This window comes from Xenopus tropicalis, chromosome 2 (assembly GCF_000004195.4).
Source record: "Xenopus tropicalis strain Nigerian chromosome 2, UCB_Xtro_10.0, whole genome shotgun sequence".
NCBI lineage: Eukaryota > Metazoa > Chordata > Amphibia > Anura > Pipidae > Xenopus > Xenopus tropicalis.
The window spans coordinates 75119554-75143617 of NC_030678.2; the positions used below are offsets into that span (position 1 = coordinate 75119554).

Consider the following 24064-nt stretch of genomic DNA (forward strand, 5'->3'; position numbering starts at 1 on the left):
TACAGGTATGGGATCCATTATCTAGAAAGTTCCGAATTACAGAAAGACCATCTCCCATAGACTCCATTATAAGCAAATAATTCTAATTTTTAAAAATGATTTCCTTTTTCTCTGTAATTATAAAACAGTACCTTGTTCTTGATCCCAACTAAGATATAATTAATCCTTATTGGAGGCAAAACAATCCTATTGGGTTTTTTTCAATATTTAAATGATTTTTTAGCAGACTTATGGTATGTAGATCCAAATTATGGAAAGATCCCTTATCTGGAAAACCCCAGGTCCTGAGCATTCTGGATAATAGGTCCTATACCTGTATAGCTATTCCCACTAAAACAGGTCCTGAAGTAAGCACATTTCATTTTCTACCTCCTCAAATGTGTTTTCTGGAATGTGGTTTTCCTACTCATAAAAATGTTTTTTCTTTATTTTCAGTCTTGTCTAACTCCCATTTCCTTTGTGTGGCCCGACTCACTTGTCTTTATACACATACACCTCTTATTTTATAATAAAATCATGTTCCAGCTGCACCAGCAAAAAAAGGCTAAATATATTGTACACAGAAATACTATGGGTGTTACATTGTATTAAAAAGAATATATACTACTATATAAAATGAATGCTAATCCTAATCACACAGGAAGGCATAGAACAATATACTGCTTGCAAGAAAACTACGAGGCGACTATACTTACCTACAAGTCATGGTACTGACACTAATGGTAGCTGGTATCTAAATTAACCCATTAAACTGAACATTGTGAAGAGACAGTCTTACTAGAAAAGGAAACAATTGTGTATACTATGCCCTTGTGCCTTACCCCTTATCTGCCCCACCCTAAATTTCCCCCATCACCTTATCATTAGTGTTTTTTGTGTTCCTTTTTATGTTAAAACTGAAAACCTAAATGAAAGATATTTAAAAATACACTTTATATAAAAGTGTCAGTACACTCTATGTATAGCACCTGGTTCAGCTGAAAGCCTAGAGAAAACCCAGTGGGCCCCTGCTGACCCAGGCCCACTACCCTCTCTGCACCTCCCCATCAAGGCAGAAGTTACGTGATACAGCATGTACACTTGCAGGGGTGCATATGGTAGGAAGGGGGCCTTTCAAATTGCAGCCCCAGTCCAGACGCTGCATTGTACAATGACATTCTTGACAACATAGTGCTTTCTTTTTTTGTGGTAGAATGTGTTTGCCAAGATGGGAGTGGAAGAACTTAATTGATTGCACAGAATTCAACCCCTTCTAAATACCAATGGGATAAATTGGAAATCCACCATTAATGTTCCAAAACTGAGATTCTATCCCCAGTTTAATCATCAGTTGACTGCAATATATTAATGTTATCCAATATGTTGACAGATTTATCAAAATGTGAGAGCTCACCACAGAAAAATTTAAATTTTTCATTTCTCTGCTCAGTATCACATGCAGATATATTTTTGAAAAATTCTCTTTATTCATTTTTTTTTACATAACAAACTAAATTGGTAGTATAAGAAATAAGGTACTTATGTGGACATTCACCTCAGACAACATTAATAGCGCTAATGAAGGGAGGTAAAATTGAGGTGCCAAGGTGACCAGATATCTAAATTGTCACCCAACCTGGCCATCAAATACAAATTTTTTTGGATACAGTTAAATCTGCGCTGTAGTTGTAATAAAGAAAGTTTAGAATCTAATTGAGGGCAATCACCCACCAAGCTGCTGCTAGTATCTAAGGACCTACAAACTCATGTAATATTTTTCAAGGTGAGGCATGATACAGAAGATTTATGTGAAGGTTCAATTAGCGTGTTAAAAATATTTGTGGCCAGGTACAATAAAAAAAAAAAATGTGTATTCTAACTGAGGAAAAAGTTAGGACACCCCACCCCCTAATAGCTAGTATTACCCCCTTTGGCTGAAATAACTGCAGCGAGATGCTTCTTGTAGCCATCTACCAGTCTCTGACATCAGTCTGAGGAATGCAGAATTCTTTCAGCTGTGAGATGTTTGAGGGATTTCTTGCATGTACAGCCTGTTTTAAGTCACCCCACAGCAACTCCAGGACTATCCATTTGTTAGTTTTCAGCCAGTCCTAGGTGGATTTACTGGTAGGTTTTGGGTCATTGTTGTGTTGCAGGGTCCAGTTCTGCTTCAGCTTTACTTTTCCCTTGTCTCCCCTGGCAGCATTCACCAATGGATTAATCACCCCTGCAGGCCAGCGGACAGGACCTCCCCCCAAAAGTTCTGCTTCCTCCCTGGCCCTTTGTCTTTTTTTGTCCTGTCCCAGCCAGTGGTAGGATTGAAGTTTGGGAAACCTATCTACCCTCAGAAGATCCCGTGAAGAGTATGGATGCTTGACGAAGGTTTCCTAGTAAGCTCCCCTTGTTGCAGGGGTTAGCATAGGAGTAACGTAATGTAAGAGTGCCTCCCATGTGTTGGGTTAGGAACTTACATGGCTCTGGTTGTATCCTGGTGAGTGGGTGCAAGGAGTTGCCTAATTCCTCCCATATGGGTTAGGAAGGGTGTAGCGTTCCCCCGTTCTGGACTCTTCTGGCTCGCGTAGCGCGTGGAGTGAGTCAGTTATGCTCAAGCTGTGACATCATTGGAAGTCTGCGGGCACCATCGCAAGGATTGGAACGCGAAGCAGTCTGCTCTGCTATAGAGAATGGAAGGAGGTGTCTCTCTCAGGCAGCCGGAGTGGTACACCATGTTGCGAGTGGCACATTGTATGCACGACAGGTGCGGAAGGTGATGGACATTACAGGTTTTGGTGCCAAAAAAAAAAAAGGAACATCGGCATTTGAACCAGGAAACATGTATTCACTGTGCATGAGCTGAGGAAGCTAGGATGAAATTTGGTTATGCCTCCATTGGCTAATTATTTAGTTGCACACTTCCTGCCTGGTCCATCTGTCAGTTGCTATGTGTGCTGTGAGACTGTGGTGTCCAGCTACAAGTTAATGGCTGCTATGGATGCTGTATCTTGACTCTCCTGAATACTCGGCTGGAGCTCAAGATTTGTGTTCTCTCTCTCTCTTTCCCTAGTGATTCCAATGGAATCTGGTGTGTCTTGGAAAGTTTCTCACCCCAAAGGGAAGAGGTGAGGATGGTGGTGAGAGAGTAAGCTAACATCTAGTATAGCACGGGTGCGAATATGAGATATATTGTTTATTCTTTAGCCTTCCTGCCCAAGATGCAAGGAAGGACAAGTCACCTGAAAAACCTGTGGTGCTTGTGGAAACAAAGCAAGGAGCTGGTGCTGGATTGGCACAGGAAAGTCAGTTATTTGTGGAGCCCTTGGCTTCGGTAATTAAACAAGCAGTTATCTAAGACTTTCAGGAAGTATCCACTTCCAAGAAACCACCTAGATATTCTAATTCAAGATATGTGGATTCATTGTCGGATATATCAGAAGGTGATTTGTTGGCTGATTCTGGCATACAGTCGCAAGGCTGTTTTGAAGAAGGGGAAATTGATTCTGATGAAGACTCATCTTTTGAGATGAGTCCTTATTGAACCCTTGATAAGAGCAGTTAGACAAACTTTAACTTTCCCGATAGAGATGGCAAATAGTGATGAGCGAATTTTTTCGCCAGGCATAGAATTACAGCGAATTTCCGCATTTCACCATTGGAAAATTGTTTTGCGAAACTACAGAGAAAATCCTCCACCCAAAAATTCAGCGTGAAAAAAAATAAATATCCCTTCAACGACCAAGATTCGAGATTTTGGGACACCCCCCTCAAGAGAGGTTCACAGGATTCTATTCCAGGCTGTTTCTGATAAAGAAAGTCTCAGGCTCCTTCAGACCAGTGTTGGATATGAGGAAGCTAAAAATGTTCCTGGAAGCAAAGAAATTCAAAATGGAGTCATCTCATGTCCATTATGCAAGCAGTCTCAGTGGACGATTGGCTAACCAACATAGACTTAAAAGACGCCTATTTTCATGTGCCAATAGCAAGACAACACAGGAAGTTTCCAAGGTTTGCAGTAGACCAGGGGTGGCCAGACTTTTTCGTGCGGCGATCGACTTCTGACTCCTCTCCACGTACATACGTATACCCAATAAATGCAGGGAACTGCGAACTTCCGCATTTGCCATCTTGGACGCAGTCCACCAGAAATCCATGGGGGATCGACTGGTGGACCACGATCGATGCTTTGGCCACCCCTGCAGTAGACAATCTACACGTTCAGTTCAGATGTCTTCTTTTTGGTTTTTCCCAGTCTCCGAGAGTGTTCACGAAGGTACTCGTAACTCCCATTGCAGAACTAAGGAAAGAAGGCATTTTGGTTTTCCACAATCTCAATGACATCTTAATAATGGCAAGTTCCAGAACAGAAGCAAGAACTCATACGAAGAGAAAAGCAAATTAGTTTCAGATGGATCAAAATCTAGTCAGTCTTCCGTGGGACAAGCAGTTGAAAATTATCAACTTTATAAAAGATTTCAGAAGACAAAGGTCAGTGTCGGTTCAGCAGTGCCTAAAAGTGCTGGGGACAATGTCCTCAACCATTCAAGTGGTAAAATGGGCAAGGTGGCATTTAAGGCCCCTACAATTTTTTCTTGCGATTGGACACGTTTGCAGGGCATTAACTTTGATCTTTCGGCCGCACGAAAGATCATCAGATCTTCCACTAACCTTCTGGGCTGAAAAAGGCAGATAAGGAGGTAGAAACAATAGGATTTCTACCTCCTTCTGCCGATTCAGCGCTGAAGGCAGATTTTGGTCAGGTGCCTTCTATGGTGCCAATCAAAATCATTTAACTGGCCCGATCGGTGAGTTGACCGATATCAGCAGCTTCCTGCGATATTGGTCGACTCGCTGACTTGCCATACACGCACCGAATATCGTACGAAACGAGGTTTCGTACAATATTATCAGTGCGTGTATGGCCAGCTTAGGGCAGACCATGCACGCACAGCCCCCTGTGAAGGAGTTCTCCTTTTGAGTGGATAAGATAAGCGATAAATGTAAGTAGAAGTCTGTGCACATGTTTTTTATGGGTATTTGCTGTTTGATTTAGATATAGTAGTACACCAGCAGCACTGTGAATTTATTAATTGAGTGTGCTATGAATAAAGAGAAGAGAAAGCCATAAAAAATATACTCCCAATATCCCTGCAAATTGACATAAGGTTTTTTGCACAGATAACCCTTTTTGAACATATTTGAATTGATTAGGGTTTTGGCTGCTACAAACAGAGGATTGTGCAGCGAAGCAAAACACGCTGTTACATATCTGGTGCTGGCCTGGCCCGTCTGTCAAATTTTAAAAGTCAGTGTTGTCCCTGAGCCAAAAAGTTTGCCCACACCTGCTTTAGACTAATAACAGTAACCAATGACTTTGGGTTAATTTCACCCATCTTGTCCAAAGTTAGACCATCTCACATCATACCTCCCAACTGGCCCGATTTTTGTGGGACAGTCGCTATTCTGACAGCTCAACCCGCAGTCCCGGATTCTTACTGAAAAATCCCTCATTTCCTTTTGATCTCCTGCACAGAAGCTAAAAAAAGACGAGCGTCACCTGCACTTAGAAATATTGTTTCTCGCTTTTAATTAAATAAGAAGCTTTTGGTAGAGAGCCCAGAAAGGTAAATAGCCCCACCTGCACTGAGATACAATTATAACTAATAAGCTAAACAGGTCTCTTGGGGAAACTGAGACTTGCAGCTTAAAGGGCAATTTCAGCTTTTTCAGCAAAACTGTAATAATACATAAAACAGGACCCCAAAACCGCCAGAAGTGAGTAAAAACTTTAAATAACCTGCCAAATTTAGTCAAATGGAAGTCTGGTTGCAAAAAAGGGCGTGGTAAAAAAAAATTGCCATGCTGCACGTGGCATTTGTTTTTGTCCCTATTACCGTTTTCAAAATGTTGGGAGATACAGTGGTGTGAAAAACTATTTGCCCCCTTCCTGATTTCTTATTCTTTTGCATGTTTGTCACACTTAAATGTTTCTGCTCATCAAAAACCGTTAACTGTTAGTCAAAGATAACATAATTGAACACAAAATGCAGTTTTTAAATGAAGGTTTACGTTATTAAGGGAGAAAAAAAACTCCAAATCTACATGGCCCTGTGTGAAAAAGTGATTGCCCCCCTTGTTAAAAAATTACTTAACTGTGGTTTATCAATTTCAATTTTCAATTTCAATATCAATTTCTGTAGTCACCCCCAGGCCTGATTACTGCCACACCTGTTTCAATCAAGAAATCACTTAAATAGGAGCTACCTGACACAGAGAAGTAGACCAAAAGCACCTCAAAAGCTAGACATCATGCCAAGATCCAAAGAAATTCAGGAACAAATGAGAACAAAAGTAATTGAGATCTATCAGTCTGGTAAAGGTTATAAAGCCATTTCTAAAGCTTTGGGACTCCAGCGAACCACAGTGAGAGCCATTATCCACAAATGGCAAAAACATGGAACAGTGGTGAACCTTCCCAGGAGTGGCCGGCCGACCAAAATTACCCCAAGAGCGCAGAGACAACTCATCCGAGAGGCCACAAAAGACCCCAGGACAACATCTAAAGAACTGCAGGCCTCACTTGCCTCAATTAAGGTCAGTGTTCACGACTCCACCATAAGAAAGAGACTGGGCAAAAACGGCCTGCATGGCAGATTTCCAAGGCGCAAACCACTTTTAAGCAAAAAGAACATTATGGCTCGTCTCAATTTTGCTAAAAAACATCTCAATGATTGCCAAGACTTTTGGGAAAATATCTTGTGGACCGACGAGACAAAAGTTGAACTTTTTGGAAGGTGCGTGTCCTGTTACATCTGGCGTAAAAGTAACACAGTATTTCAGAAAAAGAACATCATACCAACAGTAAAATATGGTGGCGGTAGTGTGATGGTCTGGGGTTGTTTTGCTGCTTCAGGACCTGGAAGGCTTGCTGTGATAGATGGAACCATGAATTCTACTGTCTACCAAAAAATCCTGAAGGAGAATGTCCGGCCATCTGTTCGTCAACTCAAGCTGAAGCGATCTTGGGTGCTGCAGCAGGACAATGACCCAAAACACACCAGCAAATCCACCTCTGAATGGCTGAAGAAAAACAAAATGAAGACTTTGGAGTGGCCTAGTCAAAGTCCTGACCTGAATCCTATTGAGATGTTGTGGCATGACCTTAAAAAGGCGGTTCACGCTAGAAAACCCTCAAATAAAGCTGAATTACAACAATTCTGCAAAGATGAGTGGGCCAAAATTCCTCCAGAGCGCTGTAAAAGACTCGTTGCAAGTTATCGCAAACACTTGATTGCAGTTATTGCTGCTAAGGGTGGCCCAACCAGTTATTAGGTTCAGGGGGCAATTACTTTTTCACACAGGGCCATGTAGGTTTGGATTTTTTTTCTCCCTAAATAATAAAAACCCTCATTTAAAAACTGCATTTTGTGTTTACTTGTGTTATCTTTGACTAATAGTTACATGTGTTTGATGATCAGAAACATTTTGTGTGACAAACATGCAAAAGAATAAGAAATCAGGAAGGGGGCAAATAGTTTTTCACACCACTGTATGTCCACATTGTTAAAAGTCTGGCCCTACAATGCACAAAAGCTCTTCCCTTTTAAATCAAGATGGCAATCACTTTACACGGGACAGTCCCGATTTTTTCACCCTGTCCCGCTGTCTCGGATTTGTCTTGAAATGTCCCGTTTCCTTTGGCTGCGTCCCCCGGCTCTTCTTCTCCCCATGACGTCACACTCACGTCTCTCGGGAGCACCACTTCTTCTGCTTCTTCCGCTCAGTTCATTTAGGTGAATGCGGTGCAGAAGAAGCAGCGCTCCCGAGAGACGTGAGTGTGACGTCACAGGGAGAAGAAGAGCTGGGGGCCGCAGGCGAACACAGTAGGCGGGTGGTGGGGGGAGCAGGGGGACGACGTTGCGGGGGAGCTGAAGGATCTTGGGGAGGACGCTGGAGGAAGTTAAGTGGGAGCTGGGGGATGCTGGGGCTGACGCTGGGAGGGAGCAGGAGGGACTACTAGGGGGGAGTTGGAGGATTCTATGGGGGAGCTGGAGGAAGCTATGGGGGAGCTGGAGGATGGTGGGAGGGAGCTGGAGGATGCTAAGGGGGGAGCTGGAGGATGCTGGGAGGGAGCTAGACGATGCTAAGGGGGAGCTGGAGGAAGCTAAGGGGGATTTGGAGGATGCTGGGAGGGAGCTGGAGGATGCTAAGGGGGGAGCTGGAGGATGCTGGGAGGGAGCTGGAGGATGCTAAGGGGGGAGCTGGAGGACACTGGGAGGGAGCTGGAGGATACTACAGTGGGGAGCAGCCCATAGTATGGGTGTGGTTTTGTAAAATTGCCCTGTTTTGGGGGCGTGTCCACAAAGTGGGCGTGGCCTGAAATTTTTTTGACGCGCTACGCACAGCAGATATTCTTGTCCCTCCTTATACTTTTCAAATGTTGGGAGGTATGTTATTGCACACAACAATACGGTTCCAGTTAGTAGACAGGAAAAACTGAATTACTTCTTGGCCAAACACTGAAACATGAGGCTCTGGTGGCAGTTGGGATAGCGGACAACCACAACTTAAATACTCTTCCCCCCCTCACAAAAGTAGGGTGTCCAAGCAGCGAAAATAAAAATTGTGAGCAGCCGCCTGGATAACGTACACTAAAAACAAGTCACGCAACACTGACGTACAGCTCTAAGTCATCATTCCCTGAGACAGCTACGTGCTGCGTAACGGCGCTCCCATACGTTAGTGTGACGCCAAGTCACGCGAGATTAGCCTTGTGACATCTCACTTCGCTCTCAGGAAGGAGCCGAGGAGCTAAATGTAACGACGCTGCGGGATTTTTAGTCGGTGATTCTGGGCTGCCAGATGTATTAAGAAAATCGGGACTGTTGGGCGGTATGATCTAGAGTAAGTAGGAATTAGGTGAAAAAGGATCCAGCATTGGAATATAATTACCCTCCTGACATGAACAACAACTGATTTTTTTTTTTTTACCACTGATTTGTATTCTTTCATGTTTCTGTAGGACATGAGTATGGTTGCTACCTGGCCTGTATTAATAATGCTAATGATAAAGACTGATCAGTAGTCCGGCAAGAAACCCTGTTTTCTCCTTGCTTTCCTTACCTGCAGCTTGTTTGTTTGGGAGATATACAGTAGCTGATTATATAGAGGGTTTGTCAGTGAACTGCTGATTTGTTTTGATTGTTCTCACAGAGATCTGGATGTAAAATGTTACATCAGTTTCAGATTTTGACATTTTTAGCGAAATAACAAAATCCATAAATATTTGCTAATTTAAAAATAAATAAAAATGTAATAATATTAAATTCAATGGTAGATGCCTTATCAGACTTGAGGTTATGCAGTCTGCATCTGATTTCTGCAACAAGCAATTTAACAATCGGTAGCACTTTCTTAATGAAAAACATTCAGGGAATGCCTTCTATCTGCACCATGGCCGCTCCATTGACTACAGAGTCTGCTGCCAATGCTTTACATGCTTTATGGAGACTTGTATAAAAATGCATATACAGGTATGGGATCCCTTATCCGGAAACCCATTATCCAGAAAGCTCCAAATTACGGAATGCCCGTCTCCCATAGACTCCATTTTAATCAAATAATTCAGAATTTTTAAACTGATTTCCCTTTTCTCTGTAGTAATAAAACAGTACCTTGTAATTGATCCCAACTAAGATACAAATAATCCTTATTGGATGCAAAACAATCCTATTGGATTTAATTGCAGTTTTATTGATTCTTTGGTAGACTTAAGGTATGGAGATCCAAATTACGGAAAGACCCCTTATCCGGAATACCCTTGGTCCCGAGCATTTTGGATAACGGGTCCTATACCTGTAGTCTAGTCTTTCTCAGACTTTGCTAAGACATATGAGTAGTGGCTTAGGGGAGTACCTCAATGTGAGGTTTGGGGAATGTGCTATTTTGCTCCCCTGTATACTCACGGGAGCCTTGCTTAAATGTCATAAATTTATCATTTGTAAGGAATGCCTATTTGCCCTCCTAAATACTTCTGAGAGCAATTTGAGCTTGATATTATTGGAAATATATCTGAATTACTGTTAAAAATATAGTTTTATATGTGTGTGTGACTTTGTTATGAGTATAAGTAATACTAATACTGTGGTAGTTTTTTTGTTAATGAATAGGAATGAGTTTATATTTTTAGTAGTGGGTTGGTTCACTTGTGATATAAAGTTTGTATATATGTTATACAGGCTTTTGGAACTTTGCTTGCTTCTGATGAACTGGCTGCCACAGAATGCATAAAGCTATTTGTTGATTCACTCTCTATGTGTGGTAATATTGTACTATATATATATATATATATATATATATATATAAAATCTAAATGTTTAAAATGGACTGAAATATATGTTTCTCTGTTTTTGGTGAACCATTATTTCTATTAGTATTGGGAGAAAATGAGTATCTTAAAAACATATATAAGTAGATGTTTTTTATTTGATCTTGGAAATGAGCATGTCTTGGTATGTTTTATTAAACCTAAACCTAAAAAAACTGAAGTGATACCAGAGAGCTACTTGATGCAGAATTATCGATTATTGGAATTATTGATTCTTGCTATACTGGATCTAGTGATCTCTAATGACCCAGAACGTACTGCAAATGTGCAAGTGGTTGAACCCCTGGGTAGTAGTGACCATAATGTTATTTCAATTGAAGTTTGGTGCAAAACACAAATATATGCTGGGGCAGCTAAGATCCTGAATTTTAGAAAAGCAAATTTTAGCTTCTTAAGGGCGGTGCTTCAGAGCATATATTGGGACATTGTTTTCTGCTTAAAACACAAAACAGAAATGGTTGCTTAATTTGGAGGAAGAAGTTAATAGTGGAAAAAAAAGGAAAACATTTAAGAATTATAAGTCAGATGGGAGAGAAGCTGCATTTAATGTATATAAACATATAACAAGTGTTGTATGAGTGCATTGCGGCAGAGGCTAAAACTATCCTCAAAACATTTAAGTATATTAATAGTAAAAAGATGCAGGTTGAGAGTGTGGCCACATTAACTTATAGTAACATTATGGTTACAGTGGATACAGAAAAGGCAAATGTGCTAAACCAGTTTTTTTTCTTCAGTGTATACAATAGAGGAGCCAGAGTGTCAAGACCCACCCAGTAGCTGTTGGCTCAGCACAGACTACTCAGTGGTTGACTTAGGATATGGTGCATGAAGGTTTACTCAAGATTTATGTGAACAAGGCACCAGGGCCAGATGGAATACACCCTTGGGTACTGAGAGTGCAAGGTTCAGTTTTACAGTGGCCTCTGTTTCTGATATTCTAAAACTCTCTTTCATCTGGTATGGTAATTATGGATTGGAAGAAGGCTAAGGTTATTCCTACATTTGAAAAGGGATTAAGATCTCAGCCTGGCAATTATAGGCCAGTAAATTTGACATCTGTTGTGGGCAAGTAATTTGAAGGCTTGTTAAAATTATGTTCTAGAGAATGGCATTATGAGCAACATGGCTTTATGAAGGACAGGTCATGTCGGACAAATTTAATTGCTTTTTATGATGAGGTGAGTAAGAAACGGGACAGTGGGGGTGCAGTAGATGTGATCTATTTGGATTTTGTCAAAGCATTTGATACTGTGCCTCACAAATGACTGCTTTCTAAACTAAGGTCTATTGGTCTTAGTGAAGATGTTTGCAAACAGAGAGGAAACTGGCTACAGGATCGGGTACAGAGAGTGGTTGTTAATGGTACATTCTCTGGTTGGAGTAAGGTTCTCAAAGGAGGCCCTCAGGGTTTTGTACTGGGTCCACTTTTGTGGAGGCACTGTTGATCTTATTATATCTCTCACAGAACCAAAGAACCGATCATGAGAGGGACTCTTTATGAATTAGCAGAAGACATCCATAGCCCAGTGCAATTCATACCCAGGGGGAATTTCCAGTCTATTCAAATTATATCTGATAGAGTATAGGTGTCAAATATCGATCAGGAATGCAATCGTATTGCATCCTTACACGGGCCAATCAGTTGCCAGGTAGGCAGGCAAAATATGCCTTCATATGGTCCAGTTGTTTTAGAATATATGTATGTACATTTCACAATGCATTGTGTACGTTTTACCACATAAATGTTTACATTTCTAATTTCCAGCTTAAAGGAACAGTAACACTAAAAAATAAAAATGTTTTTAAATAATTAAAATATAATGTACTGTTGCCCTGCACTGGTAAAAGTTGTGTGTTTGCTTCAGAAAGACTACTGTAGTTAATAGAAATAGCTGTTGTGTAGCCATGGGGGCAGCCATTTAAATTGAAAAAAGGAGAAAAGGCACAGGTTACATAAGAAGATAACAGATAACTGTGTAGAATACAATGGGAATCTGCTACTTATCTGTTATCTGCTTAGTAACCTGTGCCTTTTCTCCTTTTTTCAATTTAAATGGCTGCCCCCATGGCTACACAACAGGGTATTTATATAAACTGTAGTAGTGTTTATGAAGCAAACACACAACTTTTACCAGTGCAGGGCAATAGTACATAGTATATTAATTATTTTTATACACTTTAATTTTTTGGTGTTACTGTTCCTTTAAGAGTCCCTATCCATCCCTCTTTCCAAAAGAGTGCAGGAAAGTCTGTTTAACTTGCATTTTCGTAATTCTACCCTAGACATTGATTCAATGGCCACTTGCAAGCCTTTGTCATCTGGGCAGGAAAGTGCCCTATCCAGCAGCAGCAGCAGAGGAGAAACCGATGATTTGGAACTTGCTGAACTAGGTCCTCTCCTGGAAGCTAGAAGAGAAAGAATTGGGCAGACCTCTTCCTCTGTATGTATTAGAAACACGTGTTGACTATTTACTTGAGCACAAAATCAAGTTTTAAATTAAACTTTGAGCATCATGCAAATAGCCTGTGTTATGCCTATGTACCAAATATTAGTAAGCCAGCAATTTATGTACAGTCATGTGAAAAAGTTTGGGAACCCCTCTTAATTCTTTGGAGTTTATCATTGGCTGAGATTTCAAAGTAGCAACTTCCTTTTAATATATAACATGCCTTATGGAAACAGTAGTATTTCAGCAGTGACATAAAGTTTATTGGATTAACAGAAAATATGCAATACTGTATGCATCATAACAAAATTAGACCGGTGCATACATTTGGGCACCCCAACAGAGATATTACATCAATACTTAGTTGAGCCTCCTTTTGCAAATGTAACAGCCTCTAGACGCCTCCTATAGCCTTTGGTGAGTGTTTGGATGGTGGTATTTTTGACCATTTGTCCATACAAAATCTCTCCAGTTCAGTTAAATTTGATGGCTGCCGAGCATGGACAGTCTGCTTCAAATCATCCCACTGATGATATTCAAGTCGGGGGACTGTGACGGCCATTCCAGAATATTGTACTCCTCCCTCTGCATAAATGCAAATAAATGCCTTTGTAGATATCGAACTGTGTTTAGGGTCATTGTCTTGTTGGAATATCCAACCCCTGTGTAACTTCAACTTTGTGACTGATGCTTGAACATTATCCTGAAGAATTTGTTGATATTGGGTTGCATTCATTTGACCCTCAACTTGAACTAGCCACACAGCCCCACAGCATGATGGAACCTCCACCAAATTTGACAGTAGGTTTTTTTTTCTTGGAATGCGGTGTTCTTCTGCCATGCGCTTTTTGTTATGACCAAATAACAAAATTTTTGTCTCATCAGTCCAAAGCACTTTGTTCCAAAATGACTGTAACTTGTCTAAATGAGCTTTTGTATACAACAAGCGACTCTGTTTGTGGCGTGAGTGCAGAAAGGGCTTCTTTCTCATCACCCTGCCATACAAATTGTGCTGAATTGTAGAACAATGTACAGATACCCCATCTGCAGCAAGATGTTCTTGCAGGTCTTTGGAGGTGATCTTTGGGTTGTCTGTAACAATTCTCACAATCCTCTGCATATGCCGTTCCTGTATTTTTCTTGGCCTGCCAGACCTGGGTTTTACAGCAACTGTGCCTGTGTCCTTCCATTTCCTGATTACATTCCTTACAGCTGAAACTGACAGTTTAAACCTCTGAGATTGCTTTCCCCTAAACCAGGGATCCCCAACCTTTCTTACTCGTGAGCCACAGTCAAAAAAGACTTTGAGAGCAACACAAGCATCATAAAAGTTCATGGAGGTTCCAAATAAGGGCTGTGATTGGCTATTGGGCAGCCTCTATGCACACTATCAGCTTACAGGGGGCTTTACTTGTTACTGAGAGCAACATCCAAGAGGTTGGTGAGCAACATGTTGCCCCCGAGCCACTGGTTGGGGATCACTGCCCTAAACCATGATACTGAACAATCTTTGTTTTCAGATCTTTTGAGATTTGCTTTGAGGATCCCATGCTGTCACTCTTCAGAGGAGAGTCAAATAGAAGTGCAACTACTTGCAATTGACCACCTTAAATACCTTTTCTCATGATTGGACACACCTGCCTAAATTCAAGGCTTAGTGAGCTAATCCAACCAATTTGGTGTTGCCAGAAATCAGTATTGAGCAGTTACATGCATTAAAATTTACAAGGGTACCCACATTTTTGCACAGACAGTTTTTCACATTTGATTTAATTTCATACTAAATACTGCTTCACTAAAAATCTTTGGTCAGAAAACACCCCAGTACTCAGATGTTCCTGGAAAATAAAGGACATACCACTGTTATCTTTTTTGTTGAAAGTGGAGTAAATTATTACTGAGACTGAGAGGGGTTCCCAAACTTTTTCTTATGACTGTATATTGCAACACAATGATAATAAAACCAGCGAATGGTTTATGACTCACCACAATATATGTGATGCCCATGTTCATATGCCCTGACAAGGGGCAGTAGATTGAAGTCATTAATAAAAGGGACAGGCACTTGGACCACATCTCATTGGTTGTTCTGAAACTTGATGTCATGTTATGTCCTTTCCTACTTCTATCATTAGGTGGTTTGTAGCCTCAGCAAAGTGAAATGTTGCAACATAGGGGCAGATGTGGCACTAAACTAACACTTTTTATATCATTTACCTTGTATACATATGCAAAACAGATACTTTAGTTATCAGCACTAAATCTGCTTGTGGTTCTTTTTTAACCCGCTCCTCAAAAAGTTAAATTAACAGAATTTGTGACTTTATTTGGTATTTACTTTCATGCTGTAATCTGCAGGGAGATGAGAATCAGGCAAGTAAAGTGTCTCCGGAAGAGGAGGAAGAGGAAGAAGTGAGGGTTTTAACATTGCCTCTTCAAGCCCATCATGCTATGGAGAAGATGGAAGAATTTGTGTACAAGGTAAGTATACACACAGGAAAAGTTACTCGGAATACAAGGGGTACAGGTAACTTTTAGGAGCTGTATTTTATCAGGAAGGTGTGTGTGTGTGTGTGTGTGTGTGTGTGTGTGTGTGTGTATGTATATATATATATATATATATATATATATATATATATATATGAAATCCGGCACTGTACTCTGCAATATCTTTGTTACCCTGGGTTCCTTAGTAACCTCTCGGACCATTAGATGCCTTGCAGTTAGTTATTTTTGATGGTCGACCACTTCAGGGTAGGGAATTTCCTACGTTTGTACACAGTCTGTTTGGCTGTTGATTGGTAGAGTCCCAACTCTTTAGAGATAGTCTTGTTGATACCCATAAAGCTGGAGAAGGTTACAACTCTTTTTCTGAGTCTGTCAGACACCTCCTTTGTTTGATCAATGATACACATCCACAAATAAGTTGCATGTGGGATCAGGCATTGCTGGATCCCCATTCTTTAAATAGAACAGGGTCTCTCACTAACACCTGATTGTCATCCCATTGAGTGAAAACACCACACTCTGATTTCATCTTCAAATTATATGATAATCCTAAGAATTCACTTTTGCCACCTGCAGATATGTTATTGGATCGTTTTTTTTAAGAAATACATGACCAAATATAATAATTTCTATCAATTTACTTAACTCCAACACCTGGGTGCCAGGGTCTGTGTAAAGGGATTACCATACCCATGCCCAGTCCTGCAAAATCAATACATTTTATATAGGTAAACTGTTCCTTTAAAGCAAGCAAGTTTCAAAACACAAAGAGGACACTTAGAGGACATGTTAATTATTTATGGCTTCCCTCTGACTTTTGCTTTTTTTAGACTTGTAAGTCCTGTTATGAATTAAAAAAAATTTTTTAATCCACTTAAGTGATTGGTTAGGAAAATGCATGTACCACTAGTTCCTCATATTAAGTTACCCAGTATAAATGAGATTGTTCAGCTGCTGTAGCTTTTGCATACTCTCAGTATTTGTAATATTATATAAATATATATTTATTACATAAATATATATTTATTACATAAATATATAATATAATATATAAATATGAGAAAGCAAAATGCTGTGTAACAGGAAGAAGTAAAGGTGGCTATACAAGTTAAGTTCCACTGGTTTGGCGAGGTCGCCAAAAGTGCAGATCTTTTTCCTGATACACCCAGCTAATGATTGAATTACAACAACAGGTATAGCAGCCTTCAGAGTGAGGACTGCGTCAATGAGCCGATGCGATCCTGAAGTATCTATCATGTATGTGTGCTGTTGGTTTCACAATGGCTAATAAAAGTCAGGGTAAAATTGATTGCAGTACTTAAAAATGACAATATTAGTTTTAGGATAATCCAAAGGCACCTAGAAAATTAAAGGCTTTATTTATATGAAAAAGAAAATGGAAATGTATGCTGTTTAATTTGATATCTTTTTGATTTGGTACCAGTGTTAAATCCTGCATAGATCACTTCTTACATGCAGCCATCCCATGCAAGGAATTACCTTTTTTACTCAGGTAGAAAGACTATATAACTTTAAGTCGTCTCAAAAAATGTGTGGGTCTTTGTATTTGGTAAAGAATTATTGATAAACATTTAAGCATGTACAATGGGAGATTACAGGAGAGATGCAAATGACAGGGGATGCATAGTCCTTGCCATGTTCCTAGATTAGAATAAAGATTTGAATGGTTCCCTGATGACCGTCCATTTATTCAGTGCTGACATCATAACTTATAATGAGCATGCTGGACCATCATGGTGATTTGCAGATTTTAGTATTAATTTTATGTTACCTCATGGGTTATTTTCCTTACTGAACATATACTTCTCTTCTGTCTACAGAAGGGGTATGGATACATTTTGAGAGCACTGTAAAATACATTCTTATCACTTATAATCTGAACAGTGTTTTTTTTTTTTTATTTGATTAGGTGTGGGAAGGCCGCTGGAGGGTCATTCCATATGATGTGCTCCCTGATTGGCTGAAAGATAATGACTACCTTTTACATGGACATCGTCCTCCAATGCCATCTTTCAGAGCGTGTTTCAGGAGTATTTTCCGTATACACACGGAGACTGGAAACATATGGACTCATTTGCTAGGTATGAAATTATAAATAAGCAATTAACAAAATTAAAACCACACAAACAGCATGTTTGTAGTGAGATTTGCATGCAAATGAATGAAGTCCTGGGTAGGAAACCGTTTCACTTGCTCCCAAGGAGGTTCATTAGATCTCAACTACAGACTGGTTTCGATATTGGCGCTTATAAATGTAGTGCAGCGTTTTCTGAAGCCAGAGAACATTCAGTACAATCACCTGTGTTCCCATGTTCCTGTTAATGATGCCTTTGTTGTAAATTATATATATATATATATATATATATTATATATCTTGAAATTTATATATTGTTGCATGCAGATTAGCTTTCGTTGCAAGTGACAAATAATTTACACTAATTTGGTGAGTGTGAACTGTAATAGAAATATATCTACTTTGCAGGTTTTGTACTTTTTCTTTCTCTCGGCGTTCTAACTATGCTCCGCCCCAACATGTACTTCATGGCTCCTTTGCAAGAGAAGGTTGTATTTGGAATGTTCTTTCTAGGTGCTGTATTGTGCCTCAGCTTCTCCTGGCTTTTTCACACAGTATATTGCCACTCTGAGAAAGTATCTCGCACCTTCTCAAAGTAAGTGGAGGGTAGAAAATGGGCTCAAGAATTTGCCAAATTGATTTGTATTATGGGTGGCAGTATATCATTTAGTATTTCTTAAAACTATTATTCCTTACGTAAAAGCTTGGGGTGTGTTTTGCATGCCCTGTTGGGATTCCATTCTTACATTTTTGTCTTGAATTTTATTTTCTGATATTTTTAACTGACTATGCCCCCATTTATATTCTACCACAACTTTGCAGTCTATTGATACATACTTTTTCGAAATTCCTTCTTGACCAGCACCTGTACATTTTTTGTTTTTTTGGATTAGCCCTTTAAAGAGAAAAGGGGTCAAGGCACATGGCCATGTCCAGTTAAAAACCATTCCCCTGATCTGCCAAAAAATTGGCAATCTCCCTTCCCTTTTGGGACCTATGAAACTGGTCTATCAGTACTTCCACCTGTTTTCCCCTAAATCATGGCCCTGACCCCAATTCATTCATTTCAGATCTCTTAATACAACTCATATTGTCTGTTTGCTTCACTTATTCACTTATTGCAAACAAGGAAGTGACAACAAATTTCTATTCTTCAGGTTGGATTATTCAGGGATTGCTCTGCTAATCATGGGAAGCTTTGTGCCATGGCTCTATTACTCCTTCTACTGCTCTCCACAGCCACGTCTCATATATTTGTCTATAGTCTGTGTTCTGGGTATTACTGCAATAGTTGTAGCACAGTGGGACCGTTTTGCGACACCTAAGCACAGGCCAACAAGAGCAGGTAATGTGTTTCCTAAACAGCTTCATAAAGCCCAGCATTCTTGGGTTAGGATTATTTCTGTCAGATGTCATGCTCTCTACATTTGTGCTTATGTAATGTGTACACGTGTATTAGTGGGTGTTGATGTATCCTGTTTGTAATGAAAGATGTCTATATTGCTTCATAGTAACATGTTTTGTTTTGCAATTAAAGGTGTGTTCCTAGGGCTTGGCCTCAGTGGCATTGTGCCAACCCTTCATTTCACAATTGCAGAAGGCTTTGTGAAGGCAACAACAGTGGGACAGATGGGCTGGTTCTTTCTTATGGCTGTCATGTATATAACAGGAGCAGGGCTTTATGCAGCACGAATTCCTGAGCGTTTCTTTCCAGGCAAATTTGACATCTGGGTGCGTATGGAAATTTTCAGAATACCCTTTGTACACTGTGTCTTTAAAGGCTAGTAAATTAATTTAAAAAATAGTAATGATTGTGCTTTTGGTAAAACAGATTATAGATACTCAGTGGCTTAGGTTTGGTTGTTAATAAATATGTGTGGCCTGGGCCAGAGGTATTTGAGGCACCTTGGTATATCAGTATCATAGGCTCTGTTAATCTTTTCTAGATAGCATCTTTGCTGTTCTTTTCCAGCTGAGTGCAGGCAGCACTCGGTGCTTTCCCCTCTATTCCTATGGCTGTGTGCAACATTTGCCTTTAAACATCAGCCAACCTATTTTATGAGAAACTAAATTTTAAGTGCTCAAACTGAGTTTATAAGTATTTAATTTTGTTTTAATATTTTGGAACAATAACATAATATTCACTCTGCATAACAATGAATATTTTTTTTTTTTCCTTTCTCCACAGTTCCAGTCCCACCAAATATTCCACGTCTTGGTGGTGGCAGCAGCATTTATACATTTCTATGGCATTTCCAACCTTCAAGAATTTCGATATGCATTAGAGGGTGGTTGCACAGATGATTCACTTTTGTAAACAGCAGTAACAGATTAAGACTTACTACATCTGGTGACCTACAATGGTTGTGCAAAAAGTGAGCAAGACTGATCCACTAGCCACCCTTTTCTAGATCAATATATAGTATGTTCTTAAAGATCATTGTCTCTGCTAACTCCTTGTTTACAGTAGGAAGGTGCCTAATGTAACTAAGAAAAGAGGAGGAAAAAGAGCTGGGATTTTTTGTACATACTTGAAATACCTCCTGGGACAAAAGAGATGCCATAAGCACTAGTTGTATATTTTGGTCTTTGATCAAAAAATTACAAAATGTAAATTCCAGAAATGTAAGCTGAACAACCCTTGGGAGTCATATTTGAATGGAACATAACCTTCAATGAGGTGCTTGACATACACATTACCCGTTATAAAAATCAGAGGCTTTACACAAGTCACCAACTTGATCAGATCTACACATTCCTCAGAATAGAACCTTTGGTATGTTACTGCTACTGCTGCTGTTCTGGAATAAATCATTTTTCTCTCCCAAGGTTAGAAGGTTTCAGAATTCGGAATATTCATTTGGTGTTTAGGGTAAAGTCTCTTGTGGATGTATATAGGGTAAAACTCTACCATAAAATGTGATGCCTTAGTTATTAATTAAAGTGACTTAATGGCTTCTTATGGTATACAGTAATCTGCCTAAACCAAGATGTTATTAGCATTAACAACTTTATAACAAGGGTTTATTATTTCTTTTTACTTTTATTAGTATTTTTTGCAGATTCAGTTATGGTTCCATTTTTTCTAATATGAGACACATCACATATTACAGAGGATTCCTTATATAAGCAGCTATATATTGGGCTTTCAGGTGTACAGCTTTCTTGGACATGCTCTCTGAAAAGTATAGTTGGGTTGTATATTAATAAGGAGTATCTAAGCATATGGAGTAAACATCTTGCACTTTATAATAAGTATTTTTGTACATTGATAAATATATACAAATTTGGTCTGAACACTGATGCTGAACCAACACAATTCTTACCAAACCTGTGTTCTCTGATGGAAATCCTTTTCTGTAGCTATACAGAGTTTTTCAATAAACACCATATCCCACCAGTGAACAGTGTGTGACTCGACACTGCAAATTTCTGTTCTCTTACAGTGAAAATGGTCATATTTTGTATCATCAAGTATCTTGGTGACTCAGTTTATTTAAAAATATATAGTATACTAACAGACACCGTGCTGCTCCATGCGAAGATAAATATTAAGTCTCCGTGATCCCTAAACTGCTTCTGATTTTTGTTTTATATAATTTACTGTTTAAAGCAAGGTAAATGGCCGATACCTGATTTTCTGTTACAGTGTATTATTTGAAAAAAAAAAAATTCAGTGTGTGAAAACCTCATTCAACAAAACAATTCCAAACAATGACCATGGAAGTTGGTCAGTGGTCAAAAACTGCTTAAATTCATTTAAGGTATTATAGGATGACTATCTACAGCTTTATTGCTCACAGTTAAAGATCTGTTACATTATGACCGTTAATATATGTATAAGATTTTTTTTATCGCAGGGTATTGCCTTTAATATCACATAGAGCCATTTCATCCAGTATTGTGGGTTCAGACCACACATATCAGAGCTGCTTTAATAAATGGGCAAAAAACTGGAGGGCCCACTATTAGCTTTGTAACTCATTTGTAAAAATGAATGAAGCATTGGCAGGCCATTTATTTTAAAATTCTGGACCAAATCAAGATGCTCCAATCGTTGGCCCTAGGGCCAGTGATCAGTTCATAATAGGCTCTTGTGTAGGCTAGTCAGGAGATGACTACATCACGTGCCAACCCATTTTCAAACACTTGCATGGACAGATAAACTGGCGATTCAGTCCACAGGGGCTAAATCAACTCTTTAATTCTGCCCCTGTATGGCCAGCTTCACTTCATATAAGAGTAACTTGAACCAGTTTTGTATTACATGCAGAATTCTCTTTTCCTATGCTTGTAGCTACTATAAGTATGATACATGTGTACCATTGATAATGCTGTTTAATAAGTTTGGGTTATAAAAAATGACCCACTTTTTTATTGCATTACAACTGTTCTTGCAAAATTACATTTGTACTACCCTTGAGAAAAAAAATCTTATTTGCAGCCTGGTCATTCCTCCATTTTGCAATGCCAACCTCATTCTATTCACTTTTATTCTTAACTTTTAATTTAGATTAACAAATGTTGTAAGAAGTTTTCCGGCTACGAAATTGGACCAGAATTGACAGATTTACAGAAACCAATAAACGTTTAGTATGAGCATGTAATTGTTTCTTCTTAATTTCTTTAAGATAAAGGTGGGCGTCATTCTGTACCATTGGGGAGCTCCTCAACCAATATCTGCAGTGATCATCAATCAAAATAGTTAAGATAACCGATATAAGGCAGGCTGACATAGAATCATAATTAAGCCACATGGGGTTCATTCTTAGTCTGTGGATAAACTCAGGCTGAGAATCAGCCTCTATGCTCTGAACAGCTTTCCGATGTGCCTGCACCTGGAGCCACTGTTTCGGACTGGGTGCAGGCACACAAAGGGGCCGTTTCATTAATACACGAGTTCGAATCCTGGATAGGAAAAATTCGGATTGGATACAATAATTTCTGAAGATCGCAAATATCACGAAAACGCTTACGAAAAAATTGTATTAGTCATGATAATATCGTATTGGCGATCCGAAAGTCACAAAATTTTCATACCAAACTAAACAGCGGCAGAACCTTTCCGAATTTTTCTCCCAAGAGTACAATAAAGTCGTGCAAGCCCGGAAAAAATGGCGAAAATACACTCGGAGCGTACATGGAAATGCTGTTTGGAGTGTAAGGACTGATTCTCAGTCTGTTTATCGGCCTTGTGTGACTGTAGCCTAACTTGTTATTAGAGCTAATTTTTCTCTCACAAATAATTTATAAACAAGCACATATATAAAAATCTGTAAAGGTATGTGTATATATGCACTGGGTTTCCCTTGGATGGGTTAAACACCTGTGATCAAGCCTACCTAACTTATCTTTAGTCTGTCAACCAGTGGCAGTCTCTTGTAACTGGTTGTCCTTGACATGCATGAATAATAGGTTCCATGGAGGTAGGCTGCCTCCTTACCTCTACTTTGTAAATTCATCTACCTGGAGAATAGCACAGGGACAGGGTAAACAGGCAATATCATAATTCATACATCTGAAACATAAACTTGTAAATATTAAATTAATTTGGATATAAAAATGGCTAAAAACATCACAATTAAAATAACCTGACTTGCAATCTTACACAGTTTTATAAAATCTCTACACGTTATGTCATGTTATAACATGCTGTGTACAGTATGTTATATGACTGACAATAATAATACAAAAATGAAGTACACAAAAGAATTATTCATGCCCCACCTAAAAATAAACTGGTAAAGCCAGGTGTTTATTAATAAATTCAAACAGCCTGCTTCTAGTTTATAAACTATCACAACTACCCTAGTGGTCAAAATGCGTATTTCTGAATATTTGAACTGAGTGCCCACATAAAAGAGAAAAAGTGTTTAATCTCCTAAAATTCATAGGAATGCTGTGTGTATTGGTGTATCCCATGATTACACTATCATCTTTTATCAGTGGTGAGAGAGAACACAAAGTGCTATGCCCAAGACCAAGTATCTTCGGTATGCATGGTACGTTAAAACAAAAATATCTTTGAGACATACAGTATACAGCCACATTTTGAGAGAGCTCTTTCTGGTTACAGGAAAGCCTGTGGTGCACTGTAAGCAATTGGGTGCAGTTCTCCTAAAAGTTTTTCCCCTTCAGACCTGCCTGGTTTTTTTAGATTTGATTATACCTAAACTGCGTCAGGTCTGTCAATTTTAACAGGTTGGCGTATGACCCAAACTGGCACAGCACCTAATCTTAACAGGCTTGTTTGAACAACTTAAACAGCTATCTTTGATTCATTTTCTCAGAAGAGGGATGCAACAGCAAACGTTTACCAAGAGGCCATAGGAAACTCTGGTGACTTCTGGCTGTTAATCCTCATACACAGAAATGGCAAAAAGAGTATATACAAAACAGATATTGTTTTTTTGTAAATGCACCTCCAGCTAATCATTTAAAATTGCCCCTATCATTATTCTGAACCTGATTTTGTGCAATATTAAAGGGAAACTATTCATAGGATTTACTTTGACACTAAGGACACTCATACATACTAGGTTACAGTACCCAATGAGTGGACAGAGGTCTGTCATTTACTCCCACAGTAACTCTTGGTCGATGTGCTTGACTAACAGAATTTTGCAGAAACAGATTTTACCAGAAAATAAG

General features: G+C 39.3%; 1 protein-coding gene across 3 annotated transcripts; it reads left to right on the forward strand.

The window, feature by feature from the left end:
* Positions 1-8706: 8706 nt before the first annotated feature.
* Positions 8707-22020, forward strand: adipor1 (adiponectin receptor 1). 3 transcript variants are annotated; one of them, XM_012960345.3, is made up of 8 exons: positions 8707-8877; positions 12647-12804; positions 15169-15291; positions 17249-17420; positions 17822-18008; positions 18571-18758; positions 18951-19144; positions 19602-22020. In XM_012960345.3, the coding sequence occupies exons 2-8, from the start codon at positions 12658-12660 to the stop codon at positions 19728-19730; spliced, it is 1140 nt and encodes a 379-aa protein (XP_012815799.1). In that variant the 5' UTR covers positions 8707-8877; positions 12647-12657; the 3' UTR covers positions 19731-22020. The 3 variants fall into 3 exon arrangements, with proteins under 3 accessions (XP_012815799.1, NP_001007928.1, XP_012815798.1); NM_001007927.1 differs by lacking the exon at positions 8707-8877 and adding an exon at positions 11832-12012 and having other exon boundaries at positions 19602-22015; XM_012960344.2 differs by lacking the exon at positions 8707-8877 and adding an exon at positions 11837-12012.
* The last annotated feature ends 2044 nt before the right edge of the window (positions 22021-24064 follow it).

What these genes read in the sequence shown, in the direction of transcription:
- adipor1 (XM_012960344.2), top strand. Translation starts at nt 11,970, where the DNA reads ATGCAATCGTATTGCATCCTTACACGGGCCAATCAGTTGCCAG. An exon ending in TTGGGCAGACCTCTTCCTCT is followed by an intron (nt 12,805 to 15,168) that starts GTATGTATTAGA and finishes TGTAATCTGCAG; the next exon opens with GGAGATGAGAATCAGGCAAG. An exon ending in CATATGGACTCATTTGCTAG is followed by an intron (nt 17,421 to 17,821) that starts GTATGAAATTAT and finishes TCTACTTTGCAG; the next exon opens with GTTTTGTACTTTTTCTTTCT.